General features: G+C 66.9%; 3 protein-coding genes and 3 long non-coding RNA genes across 8 annotated transcripts in view; 5 read left to right on the top strand and 1 right to left on the bottom strand.

The window, feature by feature from the left end:
• Window positions 1-1234: 1234 nt before the first annotated feature.
• On the top strand, window positions 1235-5869 carry MRGBP (MRG domain binding protein). The gene is made up of 5 exons (XM_012772923.2): window positions 1235-1453; window positions 2360-2481; window positions 4013-4094; window positions 4371-4445; window positions 4815-5869. The coding sequence occupies exons 1-5, from the start codon at window positions 1306-1308 to the stop codon at window positions 5000-5002; spliced, it is 615 nt and encodes a 204-aa protein (XP_012628377.1). The 5' UTR covers window positions 1235-1305; the 3' UTR covers window positions 5003-5869.
• Window positions 5870-5920: 51 nt separating this feature from the next.
• LOC109729668 (uncharacterized) lies at window positions 5921-8178 on the bottom strand. Its single transcript, XR_002221838.2, has 2 exons — window positions 7386-8178; window positions 5921-6740 (listed from the first exon to the last, which is right to left on the bottom strand). It is a non-coding gene; the product is annotated as an uncharacterized LOC109729668 (long non-coding RNA).
• Window positions 8179-8233: 55 nt separating this feature from the next.
• Window positions 8234-16775, top strand: OGFR (opioid growth factor receptor). 3 transcript variants are annotated; one of them, XM_076010815.1, is made up of 8 exons: window positions 8234-8417; window positions 9742-9851; window positions 10984-11047; window positions 11651-11729; window positions 12596-12674; window positions 13530-13596; window positions 14230-14378; window positions 15462-16775. In XM_076010815.1, exons 1-8 carry the CDS (start codon window positions 8280-8282, stop codon window positions 16474-16476), a joined length of 1701 nt encoding a protein of 566 aa, XP_075866930.1. In that variant the 5' UTR covers window positions 8234-8279; the 3' UTR covers window positions 16477-16775. The 3 variants fall into 3 exon arrangements, with proteins under 3 accessions (XP_075866930.1, XP_012628375.1, XP_012628376.1); XM_012772921.2 differs by lacking the exon at window positions 9742-9851 and having other exon boundaries at window positions 10979-11047; XM_012772922.2 differs by lacking the exon at window positions 8234-8417 and having other exon boundaries at window positions 9743-9851; window positions 10979-11047.
• Window positions 16776-20753: 3978 nt separating this feature from the next.
• On the top strand, window positions 20754-22032 carry LOC142861143 (uncharacterized). The gene is made up of 3 exons (XR_012912521.1): window positions 20754-20789; window positions 21306-21377; window positions 21973-22032. It is a non-coding gene; the product is annotated as an uncharacterized LOC142861143 (long non-coding RNA).
• Window positions 22033-24281: 2249 nt separating this feature from the next.
• LOC142861142 (uncharacterized) lies at window positions 24282-25833 on the top strand. Its single transcript, XR_012912520.1, has 3 exons — window positions 24282-24323; window positions 25408-25464; window positions 25779-25833. It is a non-coding gene; the product is annotated as an uncharacterized LOC142861142 (long non-coding RNA).
• A 72-nt stretch (window positions 25834-25905) lies between these two features.
• Window positions 25906-26592, top strand: part of COL9A3 (collagen type IX alpha 3 chain) — a 12730-nt gene continuing 12043 nt past the window's right edge. The window contains exons 1-3 of the mRNA XM_075993343.1: window positions 25906-25928; window positions 26021-26074; window positions 26531-26584. Of these exons, the coding sequence (XP_075849458.1) occupies window positions 25906-25928; window positions 26021-26074; window positions 26531-26584 (131 nt within the window). The remainder of the gene's footprint in view (window positions 25929-26020; window positions 26075-26530; window positions 26585-26592) is intronic.

Genomic DNA, 26592 nt, shown 5'->3' with positions numbered 1-26592 from the left:
CCAGGCCGAGTGTCCCCCCCAGGCCGAGCGTCCCCCCCAGGCCGAGTGTCCCCCCCAGGCCGAGCGTCCCCCCCAGGCCGAGTGTCCCCCCCAGGCCGAGCGTCCCCCCCAGGCCGAGTGTCCCCCCCAGGCCGAGCGTCCCCCCCAGGCCGAGCGTCCCCCAGGCCGAGCATCCCCCCCAGGCCGAATGTCCCCCAGGCCGAGCATCCCCCCAAGGCCGAGCATCCCCCCAAGGCCAAGCGTCCCCCCCAGGCCGAGCGTCCCCCCCAGGCTGAGCGTAGCCCCAAGGCCGAGCGTCCCCCCCCAGGCCGAGCGACCCCCCAGGCCGAGCGTCCCCCCCAGGCCGAGCGTCCCCCCAAGGCCGAGCGTCCCCCCCCAGGCCGAGCGACCCCCCAGGCCGAGCGTCCCCCAGGCCGAGCATCCCCCAGGCCGAGCGTCCCCCAATTCTGAGCGTCTCCCCAAGGCCGAGCGTCCCCAAGGCCGAGCGTCCCCAAGGCCGAGCGTCCCCCAATTCTGAGCGTCCCCCCAAGGCCGAGCGTCCCCAAGGCCGAGCGTCCCCGCGCGCACGGGCCACACCTGCGACCCGGCGTCGGCCCGCCGTCCGGTGTGAGGTCGCCCGGTCGCTGCAGTGGCGGTGGCGCCGCGCACGCCGGGTCCCCTGGGCCGGCGGCGGGTCCCGGTGCCTCCGCCGTCGCTCAGGGACCCGCGGTTTGCCGGAGCAGGCGCCGTCTGCGCCCCCGGCCGTCCCGGGTGCGGGCGGCGGCTGCGCGGAGCCCCGACGGCTGGGCGCGAGCGCGTCCCCGTCCCGGTGGCACCGCGTCCCCGAGGGTCGCGCGTCTGACCCCCACCCCTGACCCGACCGTTTGCGTTTTCACTCCCGGACGCGAGGTGCCTGGACGGCCAGTGGTGCAGCACCCCCGTTCTGGGCGTCCCGTCAATTTCCGACGGTGCAGAACGTTTTCTTTCAAGCGGAGCTCTCTTTCCCGCGGGCTCTGCACACTGGGTAAGCGCCCCGGCGCGCTCCCGCGAGGGCAGGCGGCGAGGGTCGGCGGCGCGCTCCCGCGAGGGCAGGAGGGGAGTCGGCGGCGCGGGCGGCCGGACTGCGCTGCACGGCGGGACTCTGCCGCCAGGGGGCGCTGCGGGCGCGCGCCGGAGCCCGCACCCTCAAATGCGCCTGCGCCGACACCGGTGCCTATGCCTGAGCGCGAGCGCGGCCGAGCGCGCGCCCGCCCCCGATTGCGCCTGCGCGGACCCCGTGGCCGCGCCTGCTCCCGCCGGGGGCTCGTCGCTCGCCGGGCCGCGGCCATGGGGGAGGCCGAGGTGGGCGGCGGGGGCGCCGCGGGCGACAAGGGCCCGGGAGAGGCGGCCACCAGCCCAGCGGAGGAGACGGTGGTGTGGAGCCCCGAGGTGGAGGTGTGCCTCTTCCACGCCATGCTCGGCCACAAGCCCGTCGGTGAGCGCCCAGGCCGCGGACGCGCGTGGGGGCGGGGCGGACCGCGGGTAACCGTCGGCGGGAGGGGCGGGGCCTGCGCCGGACGCCCCGCCCCCTGCGGCATCCGACCCTCCCGCACCCCGGGCCGCCCCCCGCCCCCTGGGACCCCTACCCTCCCGCACTCTGGGTAGACCCTTGCCCCCTCCCGCACCCGGGCAGACCCCTACCGCCTGGGACCCTGCCCCTCCCGCACTCTGGGCGGACCCCCGCCCCCTGGAACCCCAGCCCCTCCCACACCCCGGGCAGGACCCCCCAACCTTCCCCGCACCCGGGGCAGACCCCTACCGCCTGGGACCCTGCCCCTCCCGCACTCTGGGCGGACCCCTGACCCCTGGAATCCCAGCCCCTCCCACACCCCAGGCAGGACCCCCCAACCTTCCCCGCACCCGGGGCAGACCCTCTTGCCCCTGGGACCCCCGCGCCTCCCGCACTCTGGGCGGACCCCTGCCCCCAGGACCTCTGCCTGCTCCCGCACCCAGGGCAGACCCTCTGTGACACCCAGCTCCACACCTGGGGCAGACCCCACAACACCCCAGCTGTTCCCAAGTCCCATACACCAAGCTGACTGACCCCTGCCTTCCTGCATGCTGGGGTTGACCTCCACCTCTCACAGCATTCTGATACCTGCCCCTACATGGACCCCTTCCCCATGACACCCTTGCCCCTTCCTGTAACGCCCACACCTCTACCCTAGTTCCCTCCAACAGCTCCGTTTTACACCTCTACCCGACACCTCTGTCCCCTCCTCCTTCTACCCTGGCAGATCCCCCTTCGCCTACCCCTGCCTGCTCAATCCCCAGTGCAGACCACTGGTCATCCTGCCCCCTTTCCTTCCCCCCTTACGTACTGTCCTGCCCCCCCCAACAGGTGTGAACCGACACTTCCACATGATTTGTATCCGGGACAAGTTCAGCCAGAACATCGGACGGCAGGTCCCATCCAAGGTCATCTGGGACCATCTGAGCACTATGTATGACATGCAGGCACTGGTGAGCTGGACCCCAGCCCTCCCCAGTGTTGGGGGTCAGTGGGGGGACAGCCCACACCCTGCTCTATGAAGGTCAGCCTGAGCAGGTGGCGGAGTGCCCACCCATGCCTCCTGGGAGTCTGCTGGGCAGAGTGGCAGGTAGCACTGACAGATGAGACCCTTCCTCAGGGAGTGTGACATCCTGGGAGGACAGGTCACTTAGCAAGAGGCTCTGAAGAGTGTTAAGAAAACAGCCCTGGTGCCGGTGGCTGGTTACCTGTCCAGGGAACCTACGTTAGAGCAGGTGGTCAGCAAGATAATGGGTGTGGAGACCCTGGGAAGGTGCGTGCTCGAGACAGGTGGTGGCAGGGGAGAATGCAGAGTCCAGGCCCTTAGGCCATTGTCCGTCTTCTGGGAGGCCTCAGAAGAGCTTTAGCAGAGGGTGACCTCATGTAAGTCACATTAAGGCAAATTTGGCAGCTTCTTGAGAACGAGTCAAGTAGAGTCCCATTCTCATGGACCTCAGAGTGGGTGGTGTCTGATAGGTCAGCAGGTTAACTAGGTAAGCGGGGTGGCCGGAAGAGACAGGGGTCAGAGCCCTGTGGCAGCAGGGGGTGGTGGGTCCAGGAGCTCCAGGGTGAGGCACCTGGAAAGTGGGTGGGGCCCTGCGCTGGTGGAGAGCAGAGTCCGTGCCTCCCTCTTGGTCTCAGGGCCTCGCCAACCCTCCTGGCCAGACCTCGAGCGTGCCACTGAGGCAGAGAGTGCTTGTGTTGACCTGCACACATCCCAGGTGTCCCCTTTGTGCAGCTGTAGAAAGGGGTCCAAGAAGCCAGCTGGGCCAGAGGGCTGCCCAGACGCAGGTGTGTCCTAGAAGTGAGCGGCGCGTGCTGCCCACATTGAGCACATTCTGAGCCCAGTGCAGAATCTGCACCGGTGGCCAGCCCCTGGTGGCCCAGCTGTGCTGACTGCCAAACTCAGTAGGGTCCTCCCTGGAGCAGCTGCTCCTGCCTGTGTTGGGAGTGCGTCGGTCAGGCCCTGCTCCCTGTCACCACCCTCCGAACTCCCTGGGGCCAGCAGCTTGCCTCATCATGTTGTGGGCCCTACCAGGTGGAGGGCCCTGGTCCCCAGACACTCCCCACTCGGGATGCAGAGCAATCAGTGAGCACTGTGCCTGTCTTTCGAGAAGACATCACTCTGAGGCCTGAGACGTTCTTCTGGGGCACAGGGCCTGGCTCAGAGGAGCCTGGTGGCCTGAGTGATACTCAGGGAGCTGCAGGGGACCCCTAGGCTTTCGACCAGAGTAGCGGCCCCGGCTCTTTCTCCTCTCCTGACTCCTGCGGCTGCTTCAACTGGAGGTGCCCTCTGTGGGTCTCCGCCTGTGGTCAGTCTTGCCCGCAGGAGGGACGGTCTTCACCTCATGCCCCAGCCCCGAGTGCAGCTCTGAGCCCACATCGGCTCCTCCTAAAAGGGCTCTCACACAGCTTCACTGACTTGCTGAAACCTCATTTTCTTCTTTGTTTCTTAAAAAAACAAAACCCTCTACTCAACGGCAGCATGAGTCCGAGATTCTCCCTTTCCCAAACCCAGAGAGGAACTTCGTCCTTCCAGAAGAGATCATCCAAGAGGTCCGAGAAGGTGAGGCCCAGGCCCTAGAAAGGTCAGGGTTGGGAATTAGAAAAGGCTGCACCTGGGCAAAGGGTGGGGAGGTCAGGGTGAAGGTCATGGCCTCCGGGAGGTGTGAGGGTCCAACACAGACCCCACCTCCACCCACGCGGTGTCGGGAGCCTCCGGGATTGGAAAGGACGTCGTTCAAGAGCAGCTGCTGGGCAGAAGGTGAGGCCCGCGGGCAGCTGGTGTCCCCAGGTGTCGGCCACCGCCGTGGGCTTTCGGTGATCGTCAGCTTCTCCACAGGAAAAGTGATTATTGAGGAAGAAATGAAAGAGGAGATGAAGGAAGACGTGGACCCCCACAGCGGGGCTGATGATGGTGAGTGTGGCACCGCCCTCCCTGGTGCCCTGCGGGGTGTGGCACCCACGGCCACCCTGGCCGGGTGCAGTGGGGTCCAGTTGAGGTCAGACGTGGTGCGGGTCATCTCAGTGCAGGGTAGACGCTGGCCGCGTCCCTGTCTAGCAAGAGAAAGTGGAGCCGAGGGACAGCTCCACAGGGCAGGTCCTGGGCCCTCTGGAGCACAGGCCCCTCCCGAGGCCCCTGGGTGCAGGACGCCCGCTCACAAGGACGCTTTCTGGATTGGATTCAGAGCGTTACGTGGGAACGGACAGATTTTTTTTAACTGAATAAGACGACAAAATTCATTTCTGGATATTCTGTTTCCAGCCAAATTATTTTGTTTCTCAGTTTTTTTATCTTCAGGGAGCTTGGGGAAAGCAGCAGAAAAATCTAGCAAAGACAAAGAGAAGAACTCCTCAGACTCGGGGTGCAAAGAAGGGGCAGACAAGCGGAAGCGCAGCCGGGTCACGGACAAAGTCCTGACTGCAAACAGCAACCCCTCCAGCCCCAGTGCCGCCAAGCGGCGCCGAACATAGACGCCTATGCAGGCAGGGCCTGGGGCCGCCCCCAGCGCACAGCGACCTGTCCTGACGCTGCGCGCCCCACTGCCACCGGCTTCCCTGGAGTGGCCACCCAGCAGGGGCCTCGGGCCAGGCTCCGGTCAGACCGGCGGGGGCCTGGTGGACCCAGAAGACCAGGCTCCCCAGGCCAGCGGTTGAGGGCCTGAGTCTGCGCCCCGTCTCCTCTGGAGCACCCGTGGCCTCAGATCCGCTCCACGTGTGCAGCGGCATTCGGGATCCAGGCCGCGAGGAGCGGGGTGGAGCCAGGAGAAGCCACCGGATTAGCAAGCAATACAAACACTGACCTCACTCTGTCCTCACAAGGAAACGCTCGTCTTCCCTGCGTGATTGTCCTTTCCGTCTGTCTGTCCCTCTGTGAGCCTGTCTGCACTGACTCGGCATCAGGAGGGCGTGGCCTTCCCGCCACCGCACGCGCCACAGCCTCTCTCCCCACCCGGGAAACTCAGAACCAGATACTTTGCCTCATTCACTCGTACTGTAAGGATGTATATAATTTGGTTGGTATCTCGCTATTTAATTTTTAAGAAACCTATTTTACTAGTGTTTTATATGAGAAAAATACTGGAGAAGTTTAACCTGTGTCGTATTTTCCTGAGATGTTTTGTTTTAAGGTAATGACTACTGAGATACTTTTTGCTCAGTTTTTATATGCCAGATACAGAGAATTTGTAGCGGTTATTTTTGTATTACCTAGTGACAGCGGACAGGGCAGATGGGTGGGTGGAGGGGAAGGTGCCGCCTTGGGCTGGCGAGAAGGCGCCCCAGAGCTGGTGGAGACAAATACGCTTTCATTTGCAGAACATTAAAGCACAGAAAAATCAACCTGGAGTTGTGTGGTTTTGATACCAAAATAAGTTTTCCTCCAATAGGAAGTTTTATTTTCCCAAGATTTATTACTAAAGCGTAGTATATGCTTAGATTTATTAACATTCCCTGATACGATGTGTAAACAAAACAGTGACAGACTTGGAGTGGTTGTCTTGCTGGATGTGACGAGGAAGTCAAGCACAAACCCTGCTAGGGGAGCGGTGCAGGGTGGGCCCTCGGCGGCCCCTGGCGCTAAGCGGGCTCCTTCCTGCCTGCCGTGTCCTGCGTGATGAGCTGCGGGCTGGCTTGTTCTTAGCTGAGTGAAACCTGGCTGTTCCGAGTGACGACAGGATGCACCTGGCTCGGCCGGCCCTCGCGCCCTGCACCCTCGTCCTGACACTCCATGTGGCACCGGATTCCTCTCTGCCCGAGGAGCCTCCCCACCGTCTGGGAACGCGTTTGGCAGAGGCGGCAAAGCCAGGATGTCGGTGTGATGAGAGTGCCCCGTGCAGGGTCCCAGGCTGGCCCGCACCAGACCCCTGTCACTTCCAGGGCAGGACAGTGGGGTGGCCTTGACCACTGGCAGCCGGCTTCCCCGGCACAGGAAGAGTGTCTTGCGCCGCCCGCTGCGCGCTCCGAGGGTGGACCAGCTGCCTGCCCCTCCAGGTCCTCTTTCCGTAGAGCCCAGACAGGTCCACGGCCTCGTCAGCAGCACCCCGCCACACGGAGGGGAACCTGGGTGACCCCAAAGGCACAAAGCCCAGGGCCAACCTGCTGCTGGCGAGTCTCCGCTCTGCGGGGAAGCCTCAGGAGAGCCGCTGCTGTCCGGCACCGTGGGCACCGCGCCCAGCCTGCTACCCGGCCCGGTAGCAAGCTCTGCGCCCGTCTGCAGGAGAAGCAAAGGAGATGAGCTTTGTCACGAGCTAGGAACCGACTCAGGGCTGTGGTTGGGGGACACTCCCCTCTCCTTGGCTGAGTGTCCCTCCCACCTCTGTGCTCTCTCCTGAGAGGTCAGCCCCACCCAGTGCTTGGTGCCAGCCCGCCCTGGAGTCGTGGCCAAGGGAAGCCTGGCCCTTGAAGAACGCAGAACTAGCAGGTGGAATGGAGCGAGTAAGGCCACCTCTGGTGGCATGGGGCAGCCAGGAGGGGCCTGCTCTCCACCACTCACTGTTCTAAACCCTCATCCGGGAAAGCATCTTCAGTGGCCTCAGAATGTGCTGGAAAAGCCTAGTTATTGAATCTGCCTCATTTCAATTATGTTAACATTTTGCTGCATTTCTAGGAGAGACAGGAGGCCCAGGGCAAGCCCAGCAGCAGATGAGCACCCCCACCCCGGCATCCCGTGCTGCCCACACGCCCCCCACCAGCAGCGGCAGTGGACACAGGTCTCAGACGCCAGGGCGTCCCCCAGGCTCCTCGCCCGCAGGGGCCCTGTTTGTGCCCTGCCAGGCCAAACTCACATGCGTGCAGGCGGGTGGCCTGGAGCCACGTGGAACACTGTGCCTGCCCTCCCCCGGCCTCGGTGTGGTACCTGTTATTCCGGGGCTTTGTGGAATGCAGCCCCACGTGTGATGTCAGACCGGCAACCGACCTGCATCTGAAAGAAGAGCAGGGAATGAGGGGACCCCACGGCCACTGCTAGCGCAGGACGGAGAGAAGCTAGACTGCTGGGAAGCCATGAGCCTGCTGGGGTGTGCCGGGGCCCGGGGCCTGCCAGGGTGCGTGCAGGAGGCGGCCAGGCCAGCCCCCAGAGAGGCCCCCAAGGAGGCGCTTAAGCAGCGTCGGGCAGTGCTGGCAAGTCCCTAATGTGACCCCAGTAATTTCTGCTCCTGGTTTTCAAGCCTTGGGCTGGTCCTCTCCCTTGAGTGCAGAACTTGTCACCTTTTGACTGGTGGAACACCCAAAGTTGGCATGCCCCTGGCTTGGAGAAGGCCAAGTGCCTTGTGCGCAGAGGGAGCCCCAGCCTGCAGCCGGGGAAGATGGGACCGCCTGCCTGCTCGCTGAGGGCACCCGGGCGGGGACACCTGCTGATGGGGAGGCTCTTCTCTAGGGGAGACGTCCCTGAGGGGAAGAAATATTCCTGGAAGGGGGGTTCTCGAGGGGCAGCACCCCCCTGGGAGACACCCTTCAGAGGAACCCTGGGAGTCATCTGCAGAGACACTCTGGGGGCGCCGTCTGGGAGCAGCTTCCGGAGGGGTCTCCTAGGGGCACCCTCCCGCGGACGAAGCCTGGGGGACCCTGGAGGGCGGGCGTTCTGGGGGGCCCGGCGGACACCCTCCCGCGGGCACCCTCGGGCGGGCATCGCGGTGCGGACCCGAGGGGCCCCCGGCGGGCGGGGCGGGCGGGGCCTGGAGCCACTCCCGCCCCGCCCCGCGCCTCTTCCGCTTTCGCTTTCGCTTCCGCCGGGAGCGCGGCGCCGCGGAGCATGGACGACCCCGACTGCGACTCCACCTGGGAGGAGGACGGCGACGCGGACGCGGACGGCGAGGCCGCCAGCGCGGGGGCCGCGGACGCGGGGGACGAGGACGAGGGCGCGGGGCAGGCGCGGCCCGGCGTGCTCCAGGTGCGGGCCGGGCCGGGGCCGGGTGGGGGAGCGCTCTCGCCGGCGGCCTGCAGCCCCGGGCCGCCCCTGAGCCCTCGTCCCAGGGTGCGGGGAATGCGGGCCGGCGGGCCGCGCGTGCTCGCGGACGTCAGAGCCGCGTCCCGGGACGGTCCGTGCGGGGCTGACGTCAGAGCCGCGTCCCGGGACCCGAGCCCCGTCCCACGTGTCCGCGCGTGGGTGACGTTCCTCCGCGGTGGCGCGGCACACTCCGACCTCCCCTCGTCCGCCCATCTCCAGCCGCGGTGACTGCGGTCTAGGTGGACCCCAGCGCTCCCGCTGCCGACACCGCTGCTTGGCCAGCGCCGTGGCGGTCCCTGCAGCGCCCCCGCGCCCCCACTCCCGATCCCCCCGCGCCCCCACTCCGGATCCCCCCACGCACTCCCACTCCGGATCCCCCCCGCGCCCCCACTCCCGATCTCCCCGCGCCCCCACTCCGGATCCCCCCACGCACTCCCACTCCGGATCCCCCCCGCGCCCCCACTCCCGATCCCCCCGCGCCCCACTCCGGATTCCCCCGCGCGCCCCCACTCCCGATCCCCCCGCGCCCCCACTCCGGATCCCCCCACGCACCCCCACTCCCGATCCCCCCGCGCGCCCACTCCGGATCCTCCCGCGCGCCCCCACTCCGGATCCCCCCACGCCCACTCCCGATCCCCCGCGCCTCCACTCCCGATCCCCCCCGCACTCACTCTGGATCCCCCGGGCCCCCACTCCCAATCCCCCGCGCCCCCACTCCCGATCCCCCCGCCCCCACTCCTGATCCCCCCTCCCCAGGCCCCCCCCATGAGGTTGGCCCTACCCCCACGGGGTGCAGCGCCCACCCGTCATCCTGGCTGGTGGTCCGGGGCTTCCTTTGGGTGAGTCCCCCATGGCCCACCTGCAGTCAGTACCGGTTACTTTTGTTGCCAGCAGGCACTTGTCGCTGCCAGGGGTTACTTTGTTGCCAGAGGTTACTGCCGTTGCCCGATTGTGCTGCCGGCTGCCAGGGCTGCAGCCGGGTGCACAAGTCGTGGATCCCGGGAGGGGAGGGCCAGCCTGTCCCCAGCACCTGCAGCGCAGCAGTGCTTCCTGCGCTGATGTGCATGGAGGCAGGCCTGGGAGGCTAGGGTCACGAGCCTGGAGGTGGGCAGGGGTCTGGCTCTGCCCCCAGGGTGACTGGGGCCAGGGTGGGCTCTGGCAGGTGCTGGAGTTGCTGGAGCCACTCCTGGAGCATTGCTCCATCCCCTTAACCATCCTGTGAGGTGCCTGTGACCTCTGACCTCTCCACTTCTGCCTCCCCCCACAGCTTCTGCCCCCACCCCACCCTCATGTCCCCTGTGAACCCCACGCTGGACCCTGGCAAGGCCGTTTCACTTTGTCCTGGGCCACAGGACGTGGGGCTGAGCCTGCTCCGAGGTGCGTGCACATCCATTCAGGACGCCTCCTCTCGGACTGACCCAGGGCTGTCCCCGCTGGCCCCAGGGAGAAGGGGAAGTAGAAGGGTGGAAGGCGGGGCCAGCTCCTGCTCGGTTTTGGTTTCCGCCACTGGCCCCCAGCTGGAGAACCTCACCCTCTGGCCCCGGCTTAGAAACAGGGCAGAGAGGCAGCTCCACACCCCAGAGGAGCTCAGGGCAGAGCCAGGCACGCTGTGGCCGGCCTGGCCTCCTGACCTCCCTTGGAGCTCCTGGATCCTGCGACCCGGCCACCTCCATGGACGAGCTGTCCCCTTATGCCACACCCAGGTCCCCCCTTCAGCCAGATCCACTGCTGCTGTGTCCCCCACCCCCACAATAAGGTGGGCACCGGGCTGGGTTTGCCCAGCAGCCTCCTTGCCGAGCGCCTCTGGGCCTTCCCTGGCCCCTTCGTGGCTGGCGTCCACGGATGGGGTGACAGAGTTGGGGGCAGCGAGGAGCCCCTGACATCTTGCTGAGGAGCCACTCGCACGGGACTGGAGGCCAGGCGCCTTGGGGTCTGGCCTTGCTGGGGTCTGGCCTCCCCGTGGCCCCTGGCCAGTGAGGGGTGTGGGCGGGGCAGGGAAAGGCCACTCCCTGGGCCTCTTCCTCCATCCATTGGCCAGACCCTGCTGGAGGCGGGGAGGCCACTGCCCTTGGGCGCTGGCAGCCTGGGGACAAGTCTGCTCACAGTGTGAGGGGCGGTGCCATGGAGCGTGGGGGTGCCTGGGGGGACATTCCGGGCTGAGGCCAGAGCTGGGGTGGCCAGCAAGCCAGGGGGAGGGAGTCAGGGCCACACCCCGTGGGAGCCCTCGCAGTGGCCTGGGCCTGCGGCCGCCCTGAAGCATGAGCTGGGACTCCCCAGACTGGGGCAGGCCTCGCCCCGGCTGCCCTGACCCTTCTGGGTCCGCAAGGGTGTCTGGGTGCCTCACCAGGGTCGAGTCTGCCGACTGGCAACCCCCACAAAAGGGCCAGGGTAGGGGAACTGGAGGAGGAACTGCAGAGAACCCCCACCCTCTTAAAGATGCCGGCCAGGGGTGCTCACTGTGGGGGCTTCCCATGGGGTCCTCATCCCGTGTCTTCTCTTCCCAGTCCAGGATGACAGGGTCCCGGAACTGGCGCGCCGCGCAGGACATGCGCAGGTACCGGCACCGCTACCCGGTATGTACCTGCCCTGCGCAGCCCCCCAGCCCCTCGGCAGCCTACCTGGAAACCCCCAGCCCCCCCACAGCGCCTCTTCCCAGACAGAACACCCCACGTCCTACCAGAAACCTGCCTGGGCCTATCGGGGCTTTGGGGTGAGCCCCTCGAGAGCACAGGCCAGGTGTGGGTTCAGATTCCCCCAGCCACGAGGCCGTGTCGCCCTCGCTCTGGGAGCCTCTGCGCCTAGCCTCAGCCTGTGGGAACGAACAGCAGCCACGTAAGGCAGGCATGTGGTCCGTGACCCCACAGGAGGGCTCCCCGGCAGGTGCTAGCAGCCGTCCCATAAGGCCAGCTGATCCCAGCGACCTCCTTGGGGTGGTGGCTGTCCTCGGCCCTTGTCCTCTGCACCCCAGATCTCAACCCCTGTGCTCATTTTGGGGTACCAAGGAAGGGGGACCTCCCAGTCCTGGTCACCACTGGCGGTGGCCCGCGGTCAGAGGCGGCTGCAGAGTGCGGAGGCCTGGGGGTTTGAGACGCCCCTCCCCAGAACGTGCTGGTCTGAGCGCCCCCCGGGGCAGCCTGTTTCTGTGAGTCCCTGACTGCCCTTTCTCTGGTCTTCAGGATTTGGTAGAACCAGACTGCAACGGTGACATGCCAAACCTGAGTTTCTACAAAAATGAGATCCGCTTCCTGCCAAACGGTGTGTACCCCAAGCAGCCAGCAGTCCCCGGGGGCCAGGTTTGGGGTACACCCCACACCGGGGCCATGGCTCTCAGGTAGCCCGACAGTGCCCCCTGGAGGCAGCCAAAGGGACTCCCAGGCCCTGCCCTGGGGCTTAGCAGGGAAGTTTGGATGGGGGTTCCGCACACTATAAAGGACGAGAGAGTAAATACCTGAGGCTTTTCAAGCCACAAGGTCTCTGTCAAAACTGCTCGAGTCTGCCACTGTCTCACAAAAGCAACGTGTAAACTAATGACTTAAGGGTGGTTTTTATATTTTTAAATGATTTTTAAAAAGTAAAGTAGAATAATATTTTATGATGTGAAAATTATATGAATTAAAATTTCAGTGTCAGCATGTAAAGTTCCGTGGTACCTGCCGACACCATGACACGAGTTTGCCTGTGGCTGCCTTCACGCTCTGGCGGGGGACAGCCCGCCTGGCCACACAGCCCACGGGCACCGCCTGGCCCTCTGCAGAAACGGGCACTACTGCCCTGGACCTGCCTCGGCTTGGGGTTGGCTGGCGGCTTTGTTTGAGGACAGAGTTCCGAGACCAGTGGGCCTTGTTCTAGGGGAGGTGGCGAGGCCCCCCTTCTGCATGGACAGGCGGGGGCTGGGACCACTGGTGCCCCTGGTTTGCGTCCGTCAGCACTGAGGGCCCGTTCACAGGCTGAGCAGGACCAAGGGGCCCAGGTGCTCGAAGTTGGGGGGTCACATGTCAGATGAGGCATGGGCAGCTCTGCCACCCCCAGAACCCTGCTGGGGAGCTTTGGGAAGTGTGCTCTGTCCCCCTGGGCGCCGTCAGGGTGGCCTCTGCAGCTGACTTGTCCCCATGGGCTCCCAGGTTGTTTTATTGAGGACATTCTTCAGAACTGGAGGGACAACTACGACCTCCTCGAGGACAACCACTCCTACATCCAGTGGTGAGTCGGGCAGCGCAGGGCAGGGGCCGGAGAAAGGGTCCTCCCGGGCAGGAGACCTCGTCCAGGCTGCTTCCTGGTGTGTGCCGAGCCCCCGCCCCTTCCGGAGGCCACTGACCGCCGACCCCCACGGCTGGGCCTCACTGGGCACCGTGGTGGCCGAGGAGGGGAGCCTCGGCCCGCCCCGCTGTGGCTCTTCAATTTGAAACAGCCTCCTCAGCTGGGAGCTGAGGACCCGGGAGAGGGCGGCCGCTCACGTGCTCCCGGATGGTGGGAGAGGCGGGCCGGGCCCTGCGCAGGGGCTGCCGGCTGGACCGTGGCCGCGCAGGGTCCAGCACAGTGCTGGGGTGAGACTCGCCGGCACAGCTCACTCGGAGGCTGTGGCCCTGCCATGGGAGTCAGTGTGCCTCGCTTTGAAGACGGCCCCCTGGGCGGTGCTCAGGCACCCCTCCCCCCCCCATGTGGTGCATCTCGGGCAGTAATTCTGCAGCATTGGCGGCGTGAGAGAAGGAAGAATGAACGAAAGCGTGGCCCTGCCCAGAGCCGAGGCTGCAAGTCAGCCTGGCCATGACGTCACTTTCCTCCCTGCCCCCACAGAGCCTGCAGGCCGGGTCCCCGTCCTCCCTGTCCCACGGACCCTGTGGGCCGGGTCCCTGTCCTCCCTGCCCCCACGGAGCCTGCGGGCCGGGTCCCGTCCTGGGCCCGCACACACCCCTTGCTTTGTTGACTTCAGAGGGACGCAGCCAGCCCATCCTGGAGTTCACGTGGAGCCCAGAGAGGGTGGTGAGCCGTGCAGGCCGCCCAGGAGCTGGGGGCTGGCCTTGGTCACGCAGGGCCTGTGCTGTCTCTAACCCACAGGCTGTTTCCTCTGCGGGAACCGGGAGTGAACTGGCACGCCAAGCCCCTCACACTCAAGGAGGTGGAGGTGAGCTCCAGTCCTTGGTGGCATCTTAGGGGGCAGAGAAGGAGGCCTGGGGAAGCCACCCTGCCTGGGACAGGGGTCGCAGCTGACAACAGGAGTTTGCTGCCCCCTGGGGGCCACTTGGCAGGGAGCAGGGCCGGAAGAGCCTCCTGTCTGACCATCTCCCTCCGAGTGGCCGTGGCCTCTTGAGGACCTAGGAGGTGGCACTTTCTGAAGATGGTGCCCCCAGCCGGGGGCTGGGCAGAGCCCCTGAGAGACTCAGAGAGGCCAGACTTGCCTCTGTCACCCTGGTTGGGGCCAGAGTGGGAGGCCCACGTTTGGAAGCCGCCCCGAGGGACGAGAGGGGCTTAGAGGGCTGGAGCAGCCGACAGTGGGTGGAGCAGGCCGGCCGGGGAGGCGCTTCCCTTTGGGGCAGGGCAGCGGCCTCGGGCCCCGCGAGACCTCGTGGCAGCTCAGAGGAAAGCGGGGACGTGTGAATGCGTCTCTCGTTTCTCCTGGGAGTCCGAGTCCAGGCCTCTGGGTGGTCCAGGCCCCGAGGGGGTGTCGGCGGCCCCACACCTACGTGGCCACCCTGCCACGCTCGGGACAGCTGCCCCAGGGGCGGCCACTGGAGCTCTCTGAGGTGCTGTTTTCCAGGCTTTCAAAAGCTCCCCGGAGATCAGGGAGCGGCTTGTCCAGGCCTACGAGCTCATGCTGGGCTTCTACGGCATCCGGCTCCAGGACCGAGACACGGGCGCCGTGTGCCGGGCACAGAACTACCAAAAGCGCTTCCAGAACCTGAACTGGTGAGAGGCAGCGCGTGGGGCGGGGCCGGGCGGGGCGGGGCCGGTCCTGCTGGGCGCGTGACAGGCTCTGGACACCCTCCTCACCGTGACAGGCTCTGGGCACCCTCCTCACCGCAGGGTAGCGTGGACCTTACCTGGGAGGGAGTTGTTGGAATCTAAAGAAAACTGTGCCCTGAGTGGGAGGGGTCAGCCCCACAGAGGAGCAAGCGCATGCCAGGCTGTGCGGCCAGCGTGGCCCCCTTGCGGGGGGTGGGGGGGGTCCGAGGCCCCTGTGCTGGTCCCCTCTGGCCCTCCTCCTGCCAGCTCCTCCCTGCAGGGGCCTGGGGGGCCAGCTACCCTTCTGGGTGATGCACCAGACCCCCACCCACATGCCTGGGACCCACGGCCATCTCCTCAGGCGCTGGGGTGTGTCCTCCCCTGGGCCCAGGGAGGGGGTTGGGCACAGGACCTCCTGAAGCAGGCGTCCTCAAACTACAGGCCACATGCGGGCTGCCTAGCACATTTATCCGGCCCTCTGGGTGTTTTTGCTGCCGCTGCCTGTCCTGCTTAGCAGCCGACTCATCCCAGGCCCACAGTGTGCACTCTCCAACGGTCTGAGGGACAGTGAACTGGCCCCCTGTTTAAAAAGTTTGAGGAGGCCGGGCGTGGTGGCTCACACCTGTAATCCCAGCACTCTGGGAGGCCGAGGCGGGAGGATTGCCCAAGGTCAGGAGTTCGAACCAGCCTGACCAAGAGCAAGACCCTGTCTCTACTATAAATAGAAAGAAATTAATTGGCCAACTAATATATATAGAAAAATTAGCCGGGCATGGTGGTGCATGCCTGTAGTCCCAGCTACTCGGGAGGCTGAGGCAGGAGGATTGCTTGAGCCCAGGAGTTTGAGGTTGCTGTGAGCTAGGCTGACGCCACGGCATTCACTCTAGCCTAGGCAAGAAAGCGAGACTCTGTCTCAAAAAAAAAAAAAAGTTTGAGGACCTCTGTCCTGGAGGGTGGAGTGGAGCCGGGTGGGAGGAGAGTGCGGCCCCCCAGGCCCTCGGGCTGGCAGGTCCCGGCCACAGCTTCTGCTGGCCTGACCCCTCGCAGGCACGGCCACAACAACCTGCGCATCACGCGAATCCTCAAATCCCTGGGCGAGCTGGGCCTCGAGCACTACCAGGCGCCGCTGGTCCGCTTCTTCCTGGAGGAGACGCTGGTGCAGCGGGAGCTGCCGGGCGTGCGGCAGAGCGCCCTGGACTACTTCATGTTCACCGTGCGCTGCCGGCGCCAGCGCCGCGAGCTGGTGCACTTCGCCTGGGAGCACTTCCGGCCCCGCTGCAAGTTCGTCTGGGGCCCTCACGACAAGCTGCGGAAGTTCCGGCCCGGCTCTCCACCTCGGCCACTGGCGGGTCCCAGGCAGGCGGAGGGGCGGGAGAGCCCCCAGGACCCCCTCCTCAAGACCGGCACCCAGGGGCGGACCTGCGGGCCAGGGAGGGAGGGGGGTGGGGACAGCAGGCCGGAGAGTTCCCACCCGCCAGGCGGGAAGCCCCAGGACTTGGGAACCTCGGAGAGGAGCCAGGGAAACGAGGCCGGGGACAGCAGGGAGGATGAGTCGGAGCCCCCAAGCCCCAAAGAGGGCAAGAAGAGGAAGTTGGAGGTGAGCAGGCGTGAGCAGGCCCCAGAGGAGCCGGGCCCCCAGGGCACCTCAGAGGTGGAGAAGATTGCTCTGAACCTGGAGGGATGTGCCCTCAGCCAGGGCAGCCTCAACTCGGGGGCCCAGGAAGGGGGCAGCCAGGACCTGGGGGAGGCCGAGCAGCCCTGCCCCCAGCCCCCGGGGGCTGGGGTGGCCCAGGAGGTGAGGAAGCGGAGGAAGGTAGACGAGGGTGCTGGGGATGGTGCCGAGGTGGCCAGCGGGGAGGCCCAGACCCCGGCCCCGTCAGGGAGCCTTGGGGCCCAAGAGGTCGAGAATGGGGTCAAGGAGGATGTGGAAGGCCCAACCGAGCCCAAGCAGGGTGCCCCCGGGAGCCCGTCACAGGGCCCAGGCCCTGCCGCCCAAGAGTGTGCAGAGCTGGGGGAGGCGGTGGAGGGGGAGGGGCCTCCCGCCACACCCACAGAGCCTTAAGGAACAGGTGCCGACCGGGTCCAGGCCCTGCTGCAGGAGTCGGGGCCTGGGCGCCCGGCTCCGCCATCCTTGGTGCCCAGCAGTGCTGGCCTCCCCTGGTGGCCACGGTGGCGGCCGTGGCAGGAGGGAGGCCCTGCCTCAGGGAAGGCCCAGGAGCCTCGGCGTCTCGCTGCACCCCGCCCCGCTGTCCCCTGCCCCGTCTCTGCAGGTTGACGTTCAGGGTCTGGGGGTGGTGGGGTCCCATTTTCTTAGTCTGGTGCCAAGCGAGGCCTTTTCTGAATAAACTCACTTGACTTTGAGTCTCTCTGGCGTGGACCTGTTGGGGGCAGGTGGGGCTGGTTTCTTCCCCAGTCACAGCTGCCAGGCCTGGGGGCAGAGCAACGGCCCCGCCCCCCAGACACACCCGGCCTGGCTGCCCGGTCCCTTGGGCACAGGTGCCCTGCCCAGCACACCTGTCCCCAGCGCAAGGCCTCCCAGAGCCCCCGACGGCTGGACGGCTGGTCCCCTGGCCGCCTCTGCCCCTGTCCGAGGTGGGTGTGGGGACGCGGGTTCCGACGCTAACTGAGCGGCGTGACTTGGGCAGGCTCCACCTCCTCCGCATCTCTGCACAGCCTTCCCACCTGGCCTGCCTCTGGCCTGGCTCCACGCCCCCCCACAGCCTGGCTTTGTCCCCCTAGGCCAAAACCCTCCCTCCTAATTCACAGCGTCTCTATCTCTGGGGTGGGGGGCTTTTGTGGGGCCTCTGAGGAAGGTCCCCCAACTCATGGCTCCTCCTGGGGGGGCACACACTTGCCTTCAGACAGACGTCCTGGCAGAGGTGGGACACAGACCTGTGGGCTCTCCCAGGGGCCACAAAGCAAGCTGAGAGTTAGAGCTGGGGCTCCAGGCACCATGTTCTGGGGGCGTCCGTGGTTAGTTCCCGCTTTGGGTGGGTGGAGCTCAAACCAGTAGCTTCACAGGGAGGCACCTGCCTCGATTTCTCCTGGAGCTGGGGGGGCACCTTCGCAGCTGGCCACCTCCCCCAGCCCCACCAGAAGCTGTGGGACCCCTAGTGACTCCCCTTTGGTGTGGCCCAAGATAGGGGTTCTGCCGTGGAGGGGAGACTGAGGCACTGGGGAGGATGTCGGGCCTCAGACCTGTCACTTCTCCAGCGTCCTCCCGCCCACTGTCATGTGACCAAGTCAGGCGGAGCATCTTGGTGCTGAAGTGAGACAGAACCTGCCGGAGCAGCCCTGGGGGGCGGGCTCTGTGCCTGGCGGTGGGCACCAAGGGGTGCACCTGGCCCCTGAGCTTCCAGGACAGTGAGGTCCCCAAACCAGTGGGCAGTGCTTTGTTTCTACCCAGCTTACAGGGCCCCAGGGAGGCTGGTCTGGCAGGTGGGTGTGAGGTCACCCCAACCCAAGGGGTCGGCCTAGGGTCTGCCTGGAGTTGGGGATAGGTTTGTGAGGGGCTGAAGGCTGGGGGGAGGGGAAGGAAGGCCAAGCGGGGGCCTAGGCAGCAGCCCGTTCCCCGACCCGAGTGAAGACCAGCTGTGCTGTGTCCACTGGGGCAGGAGCCCTTGCTGGGTGTGGGGGCAGAGTGGGGCTGAGGCCAGGGGCTGGGGAGGGGCCAGCCACATCCTCATCTTTCCCCAGGCCCTGGGCTTGGAGCAGGGGTGCTGCTGCTGGGAGCCCTCACCCACCTCCTCTCTGAAGACACCCTGGGATGGGCCCCCCTGGAGGGCCTGAGGGAGCGAGGTCCCTTCCAGGTGGTGAAGAGGGGTCTCCTTCCAGGCACCCCCACCTGGTAATTTCCATTGTCTCAAAGGCCACGAGTTCCCAGCAGCAGAAATAAAGCTCCTAACAGCATCCTCTAAACCCTGCCACGTTTCCCAGGGAATCTGCACGCTCACTGAGCCCCCAGGCCGGTGACCGCCCTGCCCACTTGCGCGGGTCTGGTGAGCCCTGGGCTTGAGAGAGGTGGAAAGGCCACGGGCAGCCTGAGCTCCTGCTCCGGACACATCTCTGGCCCAGGACGTGCTGATGCTTCCCTCCTCCGAGGTCTGCATTTTGCTCCGTCTTGGTGGATGGGGTCTGGGTGAGAGTCTGGCCTTGGCCGGTCTCCGCTGGCCTGGCCTGGCCTGGCCACTTGGGGTAGCCCAGGTTGTGGGCGGGGCCTGGGCGTGTCCCCCCCACTTACAGCAAGCAGGCACTGTCGGGCCCCAGTACAGGGGCTTCGCCTCGCCCTCCCTGGGGAGGGGCCTGGCTTCCTGCCCCTTCTGCCCCTCTGAGCGAGCCACCCTCCCACCCTGAGGAGCCGAGGAGCACGGAGAAAAGAGGCCTTTCTCCTTTGCTCAAAGGTGTGTGTGTGACTCGCCAGGCCCGGGATAATTTTAACTCAGAGGCTAGCCAAAAACGCCCGGCTGCGTTTTTTCCCCTGGCCGCTGGGCGCCGCAGCCCCGCCCGCCCAGGTGGGCCTGAATGGGGGGCTTGTGCGCGGGCGCCGCCCCCGCCCCACCTGCCCGCCCCCCTCCCTCCCATCCGGCCCGCCGCCCCGCCGGCGCGACCCGCGGCCGGCCAGACGCCGCGCAGCCATGGCCCGCGCGCCCGCGCTCGCCCTGCTCCTGCTCGGACAGCTGCTGGCCGCCTCCGGGGCGCAGGTGAGCGCGGCGGGCCGGGACCGCGCAGCCGGGGACCGCGCAGCCGGGACGGCCAGGCCCGCGCCCGCCCGCGGCCGCCCAGCCGCACGCCGCGCGCAGCCCGGTGGCCCCACAGCGAGCGTCGCCGACGGGGCGCGGAGCCGCTGACCTGCGCTTGAGCTCGGGGGACGCCGGACGCCTCGCGGATGAGCCCGGACGGCCGCCGCGTCCTCGCCGGGCAGGGTCTGGCCGGGTCTGGCCGCGGCCACTTGGCCAGACGGACAATGTGTCCTTTGTTCCCGCGGCTCCGCGCGGGCGGGCGCAACCCCTCCAGCCGGCGGATAAACTCCCGCGGCTCGCGGATCCCCTAGGCAGGCGGGATCTGGGGGACCCCTGTGAAAGGCCCCAGAGCTGCTCCGGACCTGGGAAGAGGGGAGCTTGCGCGGGCAGATCCGGTGCCAACCTGGGGGACTGCCCGGAGGCGGCGGAGGGCGCTACTTAACACTTTTCTACATTTCAGAAAGCGGGACCTCCTGGCCCCCCTGGTCCCCAAGGGCCACCTGGGAAGCCAGGCAAGGATGGCATTGATGTGAGTTGGGGGACAAGGGTGTGGGAGGGTTCCCTGGGGTTCTAGCTCTACCTCTGGCCTCCCTGGCGGACAGAGCACCAAGCCTCCCAGAGCTGGTATGGCGGCAGCGAGAGCCAGCATCCCGCAGGGGTGGAACGGGTGGGGGTGTCACTCGGTGGTCCTTGGGCCAGTAATGCGGCCACTGAGGTGTGTCTCTGGGTTCTCTGAGGCCTATGCTCCTGTGTCCGAGGGTCTGGCCCCTGGGGAGGTCCGGTCCCGTGGAGTGGAGGGGTCCCGTGGGGAGGAGGGGTCCCGTGGGGTGGAGGGGTCCCACGGGGAGGACAGGTCCCACGGGGAGGAGGGATCCCGTGGGGAGGAGAGGTTCTGTGGGGAGGAGGGGTCCCGTGGGGTGCTGGGTGCGGGCGCCAGCCTTGAGGGAGGCAGGGCCATGCAGCCCAGAGGTGCTGTCCTCCGTGGGTCCCAGACCAGGCGTGGGAGGCAGGGTGGAAACCTCCCCCCACCAGCCACCTCCGCAAAGGCCTGTCCTCCCTGTGTGGTTCCCCGGGAGCAGCGAGGACCGTAAGGTGCTGGGTCAAGACCCCCACGGCCCCTCCCCAGCCTCCCTCCCCCGGGTAGGGCGCCATGTCCCTCCTGGCCCCAGGTGGCCTCAGGCCTGAAACCTGGCCTCGGGCTCAGTTAAAGGATCTCAGGCTTAGAGGTCGTCAGCGGGTTGGGGGTCTGGGGGCCTTACTGGAGGGCGGATGGAGCTGGGAGGGCTCTCAGATGCCCAAGGCTGGGGCTTTAGGACCCTCCCCATTGTTCCGCCGGGTCCTGTCCCCTTGCCCTCAGAGGGGTTCCCAGACGCAGTGTGGGCTGAAAGGGCCGAGCCCCTGCATCCAGGACACCCCTCTCCCCAGTGCAGGCCACAGAAGGGGCCCTAGGTGTGCATGTAGGAGCTGGGCCCCATCTTGTCTCCTGGGGCCAGGCCTCGGGGACCGACCTGGAGGCAGGTTCGGGTCTGCTGCCTTGGGGCAGGGTTTTCAGGGGACCCCTGATTTTCAAGGGTCACATGTGGGCGTCTCTGCTTTGCAGGGGGAAGCTGGTCCTCCAGGTCTGCCTGGGCCCCCGGTGAGTGTCCCTGGCTGTGGGGGAAGGGGCTGGACACACAACAGAGAGGGCTTTCATGCCTGCCTGTCCTGTCCCCCCAGGCTGGGCCCGGGCTGCCTGAGGAGAGGCCCCAGAGGGCTGGAGCAGGGCCCGAGCCAGGAGGGGCGGGAGGGGAGCATGTGGGATTTGGTGTGTCTCTGGGCCGGGCCGGGCAGGCCAGGGAAGGGGCGACACGTGGAGCCCTCTCAGCTCCATGGGGTGGCAGTCCCAGCCCTATCTGGGCCCACTGGGGGTCCCACAGAGGGACCTGCCAGCACTTAGCTGGGAAGGGCAAAGCGAGCAGGTGGGCGCCCTACAGACAGGACCTCGGGATGTGGCGGGCAGCCTTCCTGGGCCTGGGAGGGCTGGGCCTGCAGAGCAGCGGGGCCACCTTGCGTGGCCGCTGGTGCACGGGTAGACCATGCTTGCATCCTTGCTGAGGGCCAGAGCTTGGGGCCGGACCCCTCCCTCACTCCTCTGCCCCTTCCTCCTACACAGGGACCAAAAGGGGCCCCAGGGAAGCCGGGGAAACCAGGAGAGGCCGGGCTGCCGGGACTGCCCGGCGTGGACGTGAGTGTGCCGGCCCCTTCCCCCACACAGGGCCCTGGAGGAGTCGGTAGTAATTGCTGGTCTCTAGCTGGGCCTGTTCAAGCGGCAAACTCACTCCTGATAGAAGTTTCCAGAAGTCCCCATCAGGGGTCCTTTGGCCTTCATCCCAGACCCCGATAGCATCTGGCAGAGGACAGAGCCAGCCCACAGTAGGGGGACGTCCCGCCAGCTCTTGCTCGTCCAGAAACAAACACCCATTGTCAGGCTCCTCTGCCCACCTCTGGCCTGGCCCACGCCCAGGCCCCAGGCGGCCGCAGGCTCAAGGCCTGGCCCGCAGCTTTGTCAGGGCCAGAGCCGGGTCTGGGAGGGGAGCTGTGTGGTCCTGCTGGGCTGGTCCCCTCGGGGCCTGACCCCAACAGGCGCCCCCATTGCTGGCTTCATGCTGCCCCCGGAGCCTTGGGACACGGATGTGCTCGGGGCCAGGAGAGGAAAGTGCCAGGGGGCAGGGCTTCCTCTCTGGACTCATCTTAGTAAAGGAATTGTGGCTCCTTGGTGCCCTAGGGGTGGGCACGTGCTTTCCGTGTGGCCCCTGAGCCCTCCCTCTGCCTCTCCCCAGGGTCTGACCGGGCGAGATGGACCCCCTGGGCCCAAGGGCGCCCCTGGAGAACGGGTAAGTGCCCGTACCATATCCAGTGGCCTCAGTTCAGACGTGAGGTCCCCGGCCAGGGCGTGGCTGTGACTGGGCTGGCCGGGCCCTGCCCCTGCAGGGGGAGGGGGCAGGGGGGTGAAAGGTCACCCCCCACTCCAGTGGCTGCCCCATGCCTCCTCTGGTCAGAGGTGTCTCAGCATCCAGACCCTAGGGGGGAACTGTTGGGGGAGGCTGTGAACCGCCCTGTGTGTCCCTTCCTCCTCGGAGTGCCCCTGTGGCTCCCAGGGCCCTGGGCTCACTGTCACCCAGCCTGCCGAGTCCCCTGAGGCTGACCACTGTCCACTGAACCTTGCTCCATGACCGACTGGCACCACCGTCTTCAGACGGCCAACTCCTCCCCCAGCTTCTGAGTACAGAACAGCGCATCGCCCTCTCTCCTTCCCCTTGTGAGAAGTGACCGTCAGCGGCGGGTGCTGCTGGCCCTGGGTGCTGGGTGTGGCCGAGGCAGGCTGGGCGGGGGTGCACAGGACACAGCCCTGCCCTTGGGAACTCGCCGCGCTCAGCAGTGCTCTGAGCTGGAGACAGCAGAGAGAAGGCGGCTGCTGTCCGGCTGTGTCCCGTGGTGCTGGGCGAGGGGGTGGGCAGCCCCAGGATGTGCTCCCCCTTCGATCCAAGGAGCAGGTCGTTTCGGACGCAGTGGTGCAGGCATCAGAGGGCGGGCTGGCTCCCCAGTGCGTTCAGTTACTGGGGTGCTTCCTGGGGGTGACAGAAACTTGGGGTCACTTGTCTGGGGCTCGAGCTGGCTGGCACCTGCCTGGCGCCGTGTGACTCTGTCCATGTGTCTGCAGCAGCTGCCCAGCCAAGTGCCTTCTCTGCCAGGCTCTTCCTCGCCAGGGCTGTGGGCGCAGGAGACTGCCAGGGCACCGGAAGCCCCTCCCCTCCGTGCAGGGGGCCCCCAACCCTTCTCCCCGGGAGGAGCTGCGGGACGGGACTCCCCAGGGAGGGGAAGGGCTCGCAGACAAGACCAGGGTTCCTGGGCTCAGCCCAGCCCTGACATGCGTTTTCCTTCCACAGGGAAGTCTGGGACCTCCGGGGCCACCCGGGCTGGGGGTGAGTGTGGTCGTCACCGCTCCGTGGGCTCTGAGGCGCTGGGGGGCCTGGCCACAGCAGGGCCGTCCCTGGCCTCTCCTGGGCAGCCCCTGTCCCTGCGGGGACTGCTGAACCAGCCGCCCGACCCCTGAGGCTCCCTCAGGCCCTGCTGAGCATCTTGGGGGGTGGGGGCACGCCTGTGCCCAGCAGGCTCTGACCCCCATGCTTGGCTTGCAGGGCAAGGGCCTCCCTGGACCCTCCGTGAGTACTGACGACCCTCGTGGCCCCCAAGCACTCGAGTTCCCAGAGCTGCCCCACTCAGGAGCCGTCGTGGGCGGGGGTGTCCCACACCGTGGCTGGGGCGGGGCTTTGGGGGCAGCAACCTGACCACCCCACACCAGGTCCCCGTCCCCTCAGAGATGGCAACGTGGGCCTGGGCGGGGACCCCGTGTCTCACCTCTTACCCCACTGCAGGGAGAGGCAGGAGTGAGCGGCCTCCCAGGCGGGATTGGCCTCCGAGGCCCCCCGGTGAGTGCCCACTAGCCTTCCCCCACCCTGGGGCAGGCTCGCCATCGCCCCCCCAGGTGCCCAGACTCGGCTGCCAGGGGCTCCCCTTCCCTCTCCCCTGCTCCCCCTTTTCCTGTGGGGTCAGCACAGGCCCTGGCCAGTGCCCCAGGGAAGGGACAGTCCAGGCCTCGGAACACGCAGACCCCACAAGAGGCCAGGGCCCGGGAGGCGGGGGGCGTGGGGGTGCCCTCCTCCCCAGGGAGCTGCTCTGTCTAAGTCACGCCTCCACAGGGACCCTCTGGACCCCCAGGCCTCCCTGGCCCCCCAGGACCTCCCGGACCCCCTGTAAGTACTGGGCTGGTATACTGGGTTGGACCCCCAAGCCCCATGACCCGAGGAGATCCCCTAACCCTGACCAGCCATTCCCAGGAATAGATGGGGGCTGGGGGAGCAGCAGCTGTGGCTGGGCCCCAACGCTCAACCTGCCCCAAGGACAGATAGCTTCTGTCATTGTGCCACACCCCGTGGATGGGCCAGCAGCACCCAGCACTGGCTACTGGGGCATAGGGTGAAGGGTCTCCGAGTCCCGGTGAGTGGGGAGGTCGTGGTCAGAGCATGGGGGGTGGGGTGGATGCAGATGCCAGGAGGGTGGGGATGTCAGCTTCCTGTCTCTGTTCCAGGGACACCCAGGGGTCCTCCCTGAAGGCGCTACTGACCTGCAGGTGGGCACTTGCAGCCATTTGTGAAGGGGGCTGGGGGTGCCTGCCTTGGGGGGGAGGGGCCTGGCCTGAGTCCCACTTCAGTGACATTCTCCCTGGAGAGGGGCTTGCTCTGAGTGGGCACGAAGGGAGGGCCCAGGGGCTCCCTGGGGTCGGGGGCAGGGCAGGCAGGTCCAGGCACAGCTGGCAGAGAGCCCAGCGGGGGGCCTGCCCCCGCCCCCGTGGCTCACAAAGCCACCAGCCACATGAGATGTGAACCCAAGTCAGTTACAATCACATCAATCATCAGCTCCTCCCTGGGTGAGCCACCGATGGGGGGCTCCAAGCACAGGTGCGGGTGGCGCCCACGCTGGGCGGGGCCCGCACGTCCTCAGCGCAGGGGCCACAGCTAGAGTCCGGGACTCTCCTTATCTTGATCTTTGAGCCTTGTCACTCCGGAAGCCCCAGGTCTGTTCTCTCCGGGCCGCGCGTCCGTGGGGAGGCCATATGTATGTTCTCAAAGGAAAAAAGTCCTGTCCAGTTTGCTGCAACCTCTGGTGGCCGTTCCGTCTGCTCTTGCGCCCACCTGGGTCCCAAGTGTGCCACCTGCGTGTCCCGGGGGGAGGGCTGGGGGTCTTCTGGAATGAGACCACCACAGGCTGACGGTGCTGGCCCTGCACCTCAGCCCAGCCTGTGCACTGCAGCTGTGGAACCTCCCCTGGGTTCCCCGAGCCTCCGGCCGGGAGCGTCAAGTCTGTGGCCTGGGCTCCCGGTACTGCCCCCCCACAGGCCGCGTGCTCCCACAGGCGTGTGTGTGTGGGGGGGGGAGGGGCCCTTTGTAAGGCTGGTGGCCGCCGTGCTGAGCAGCTGCGTTGGGACCTGCAGCAGCCGTGGGTCTGAGACGTCAGAGCTGGCCGTGGGGGCGGCTGGCTGCCGTCTGGCTTTGCGCAGCCCCTCACCAGGCGGGGCAGGCCCCAGCGAGGCCCTGTCCCAGCTGCCCCCGTCCCTCGCACACGGGGAACCCCGTCTCAGGGCCCCTCTGGTGCTGGCCTGTGTGCTGGGGTCTGCTCCATCGGGCTGGGGGGTCTGACTACTGTGTTTTCAACAGTGCCCAAGTGTCTGCCCGCCAGGCCCCCCTGGGCCCCCGGGAATGCCAGGGTTCAAGGTGAGCGGGCAGCCTGGCCCTGGCTGCAGGGTGGCCGTGGGGAGAAGGGAGGGCTGGCTCCTGTCCCAGCTTCAGCCCCCCCCCCCGACGCTGGGAGCTGGTAGGGCCAGAGAGAGGCCGTGGGGGAGAGCTGGCTCATGTCCCCAGCCCAGCCCTGTCCCAGCCCACAACACCTCTCTGGCCTCGGTTTCCCCCGCTGAGCCTGGCCTGCAGTCCTGCCCGCCTCGGTGCGGCTGTGTCTGTGGCTGGATCCCACGCAGGACTCAGTTCAATGCTGCTCGGGGAGGGGCCGAGACTCCTGTCCTTGTTTTCAGGGCCCCACTGGCTACAAAGGAGAGCAGGGAGAAGTCGGCAAGGACGGCGAGAAGGTGAGCACAGTGCATCTGCGGCCAGGGAGGGGCTCAGGGCTTGGGACCCGGCCACGGGCGAGGCCACCGGGACATGCGTGACCACTCTGGAGCTGCGTGTGACCCTCACTCAGCCTCGTGGCCCAGCCAAGAGACCGGTGAAGCCAGACCGAGCCCACTGACCACCGCTTTCTCCCTCTCCGCTGCAGGGTGACCCCGGCCCACCTGGGCCCGCCGGCATCCCAGGCACCGTGGGGCTGCAGGTGAGGCCAGGGAGGGGCGAGGGTGGCGGGAGGGGAGATGGTCGCCCAGCACCCACGCTGGGGTCCTGCCTGCGGAGGCGCCGATCTCAAGGCTGGTGCCCCAGGGAAGATAGTGGGACTCCCAGGTGCCCCCAGAGCCGGGCTGGGACCCCCAGGTGCCCCCCAGAGCTGGGCTAGGACTCTCAGGTGCTCCCCAGAGCGGGGCTGGGACTCCCAGGTTCCCTCCAGAGCTGGGCTGGGACTCCCAGGTGCCCCCAGAGTTGGTCTGGGACTCCCAGTGCCCCCCCAGAGCCGGGCTGGGACCCCCAGGTGCCCCCCAGAGCCGGGCTGGGACCCCCAGGTGTCCCCCCAGAGCCGGGCCTGGGACCCCTAGGTGCCCCCCAGAGCCGGGGCCCCTGGCGACTCCCACGTGGGGGCACAGCCGCATCCTCTGCATCTTCCGCTCTCTCCCTGCAGGGCCCCCGGGGGCTTCGAGGACTGCCAGGGCCGCTCGGGCCCCCCGGAGACCGGGTAAGTCC

The sequence above is a fragment of the Microcebus murinus genome, chromosome 16 (genome assembly GCF_040939455.1).
Source record: "Microcebus murinus isolate Inina chromosome 16, M.murinus_Inina_mat1.0, whole genome shotgun sequence".
Classification (NCBI taxonomy): Eukaryota; Metazoa; Chordata; class Mammalia; order Primates; family Cheirogaleidae; genus Microcebus; species Microcebus murinus.
The sequence above is the reverse complement of the archived record's forward strand: the minus strand, read 5'-3'. Positions and strand labels throughout refer to the sequence as shown.

Bases quoted from the DNA above. Each gene is read 5' to 3' on its own strand.
- OGFR (XM_076010815.1), top strand. From the start codon at position 8,280: ATGGACGACCCCGACTGCGACTCCACCTGGGAGGAGGACGGCGACGCG. The intron at 9,852-10,983 runs GTGCGTGCACAT...TTCCCAGTCCAG, and splicing joins GGGGCTGAGCCTGCTCCGAG to GATGACAGGGTCCCGGAACT. The intron at 11,730-12,595 runs GTGTGTACCCCA...ATGGGCTCCCAG, and splicing joins GATCCGCTTCCTGCCAAACG to GTTGTTTTATTGAGGACATT.
- MRGBP (XM_012772923.2), top strand. From the start codon at position 1,306: ATGGGGGAGGCCGAGGTGGGCGGCGGGGGCGCCGCGGGCGACAAGGGC. The intron at 2,482-4,012 runs GTGAGCTGGACC...ACTCAACGGCAG, and splicing joins TGTATGACATGCAGGCACTG to CATGAGTCCGAGATTCTCCC. The intron at 4,095-4,370 runs GTGAGGCCCAGG...GCTTCTCCACAG, and splicing joins CATCCAAGAGGTCCGAGAAG to GAAAAGTGATTATTGAGGAA.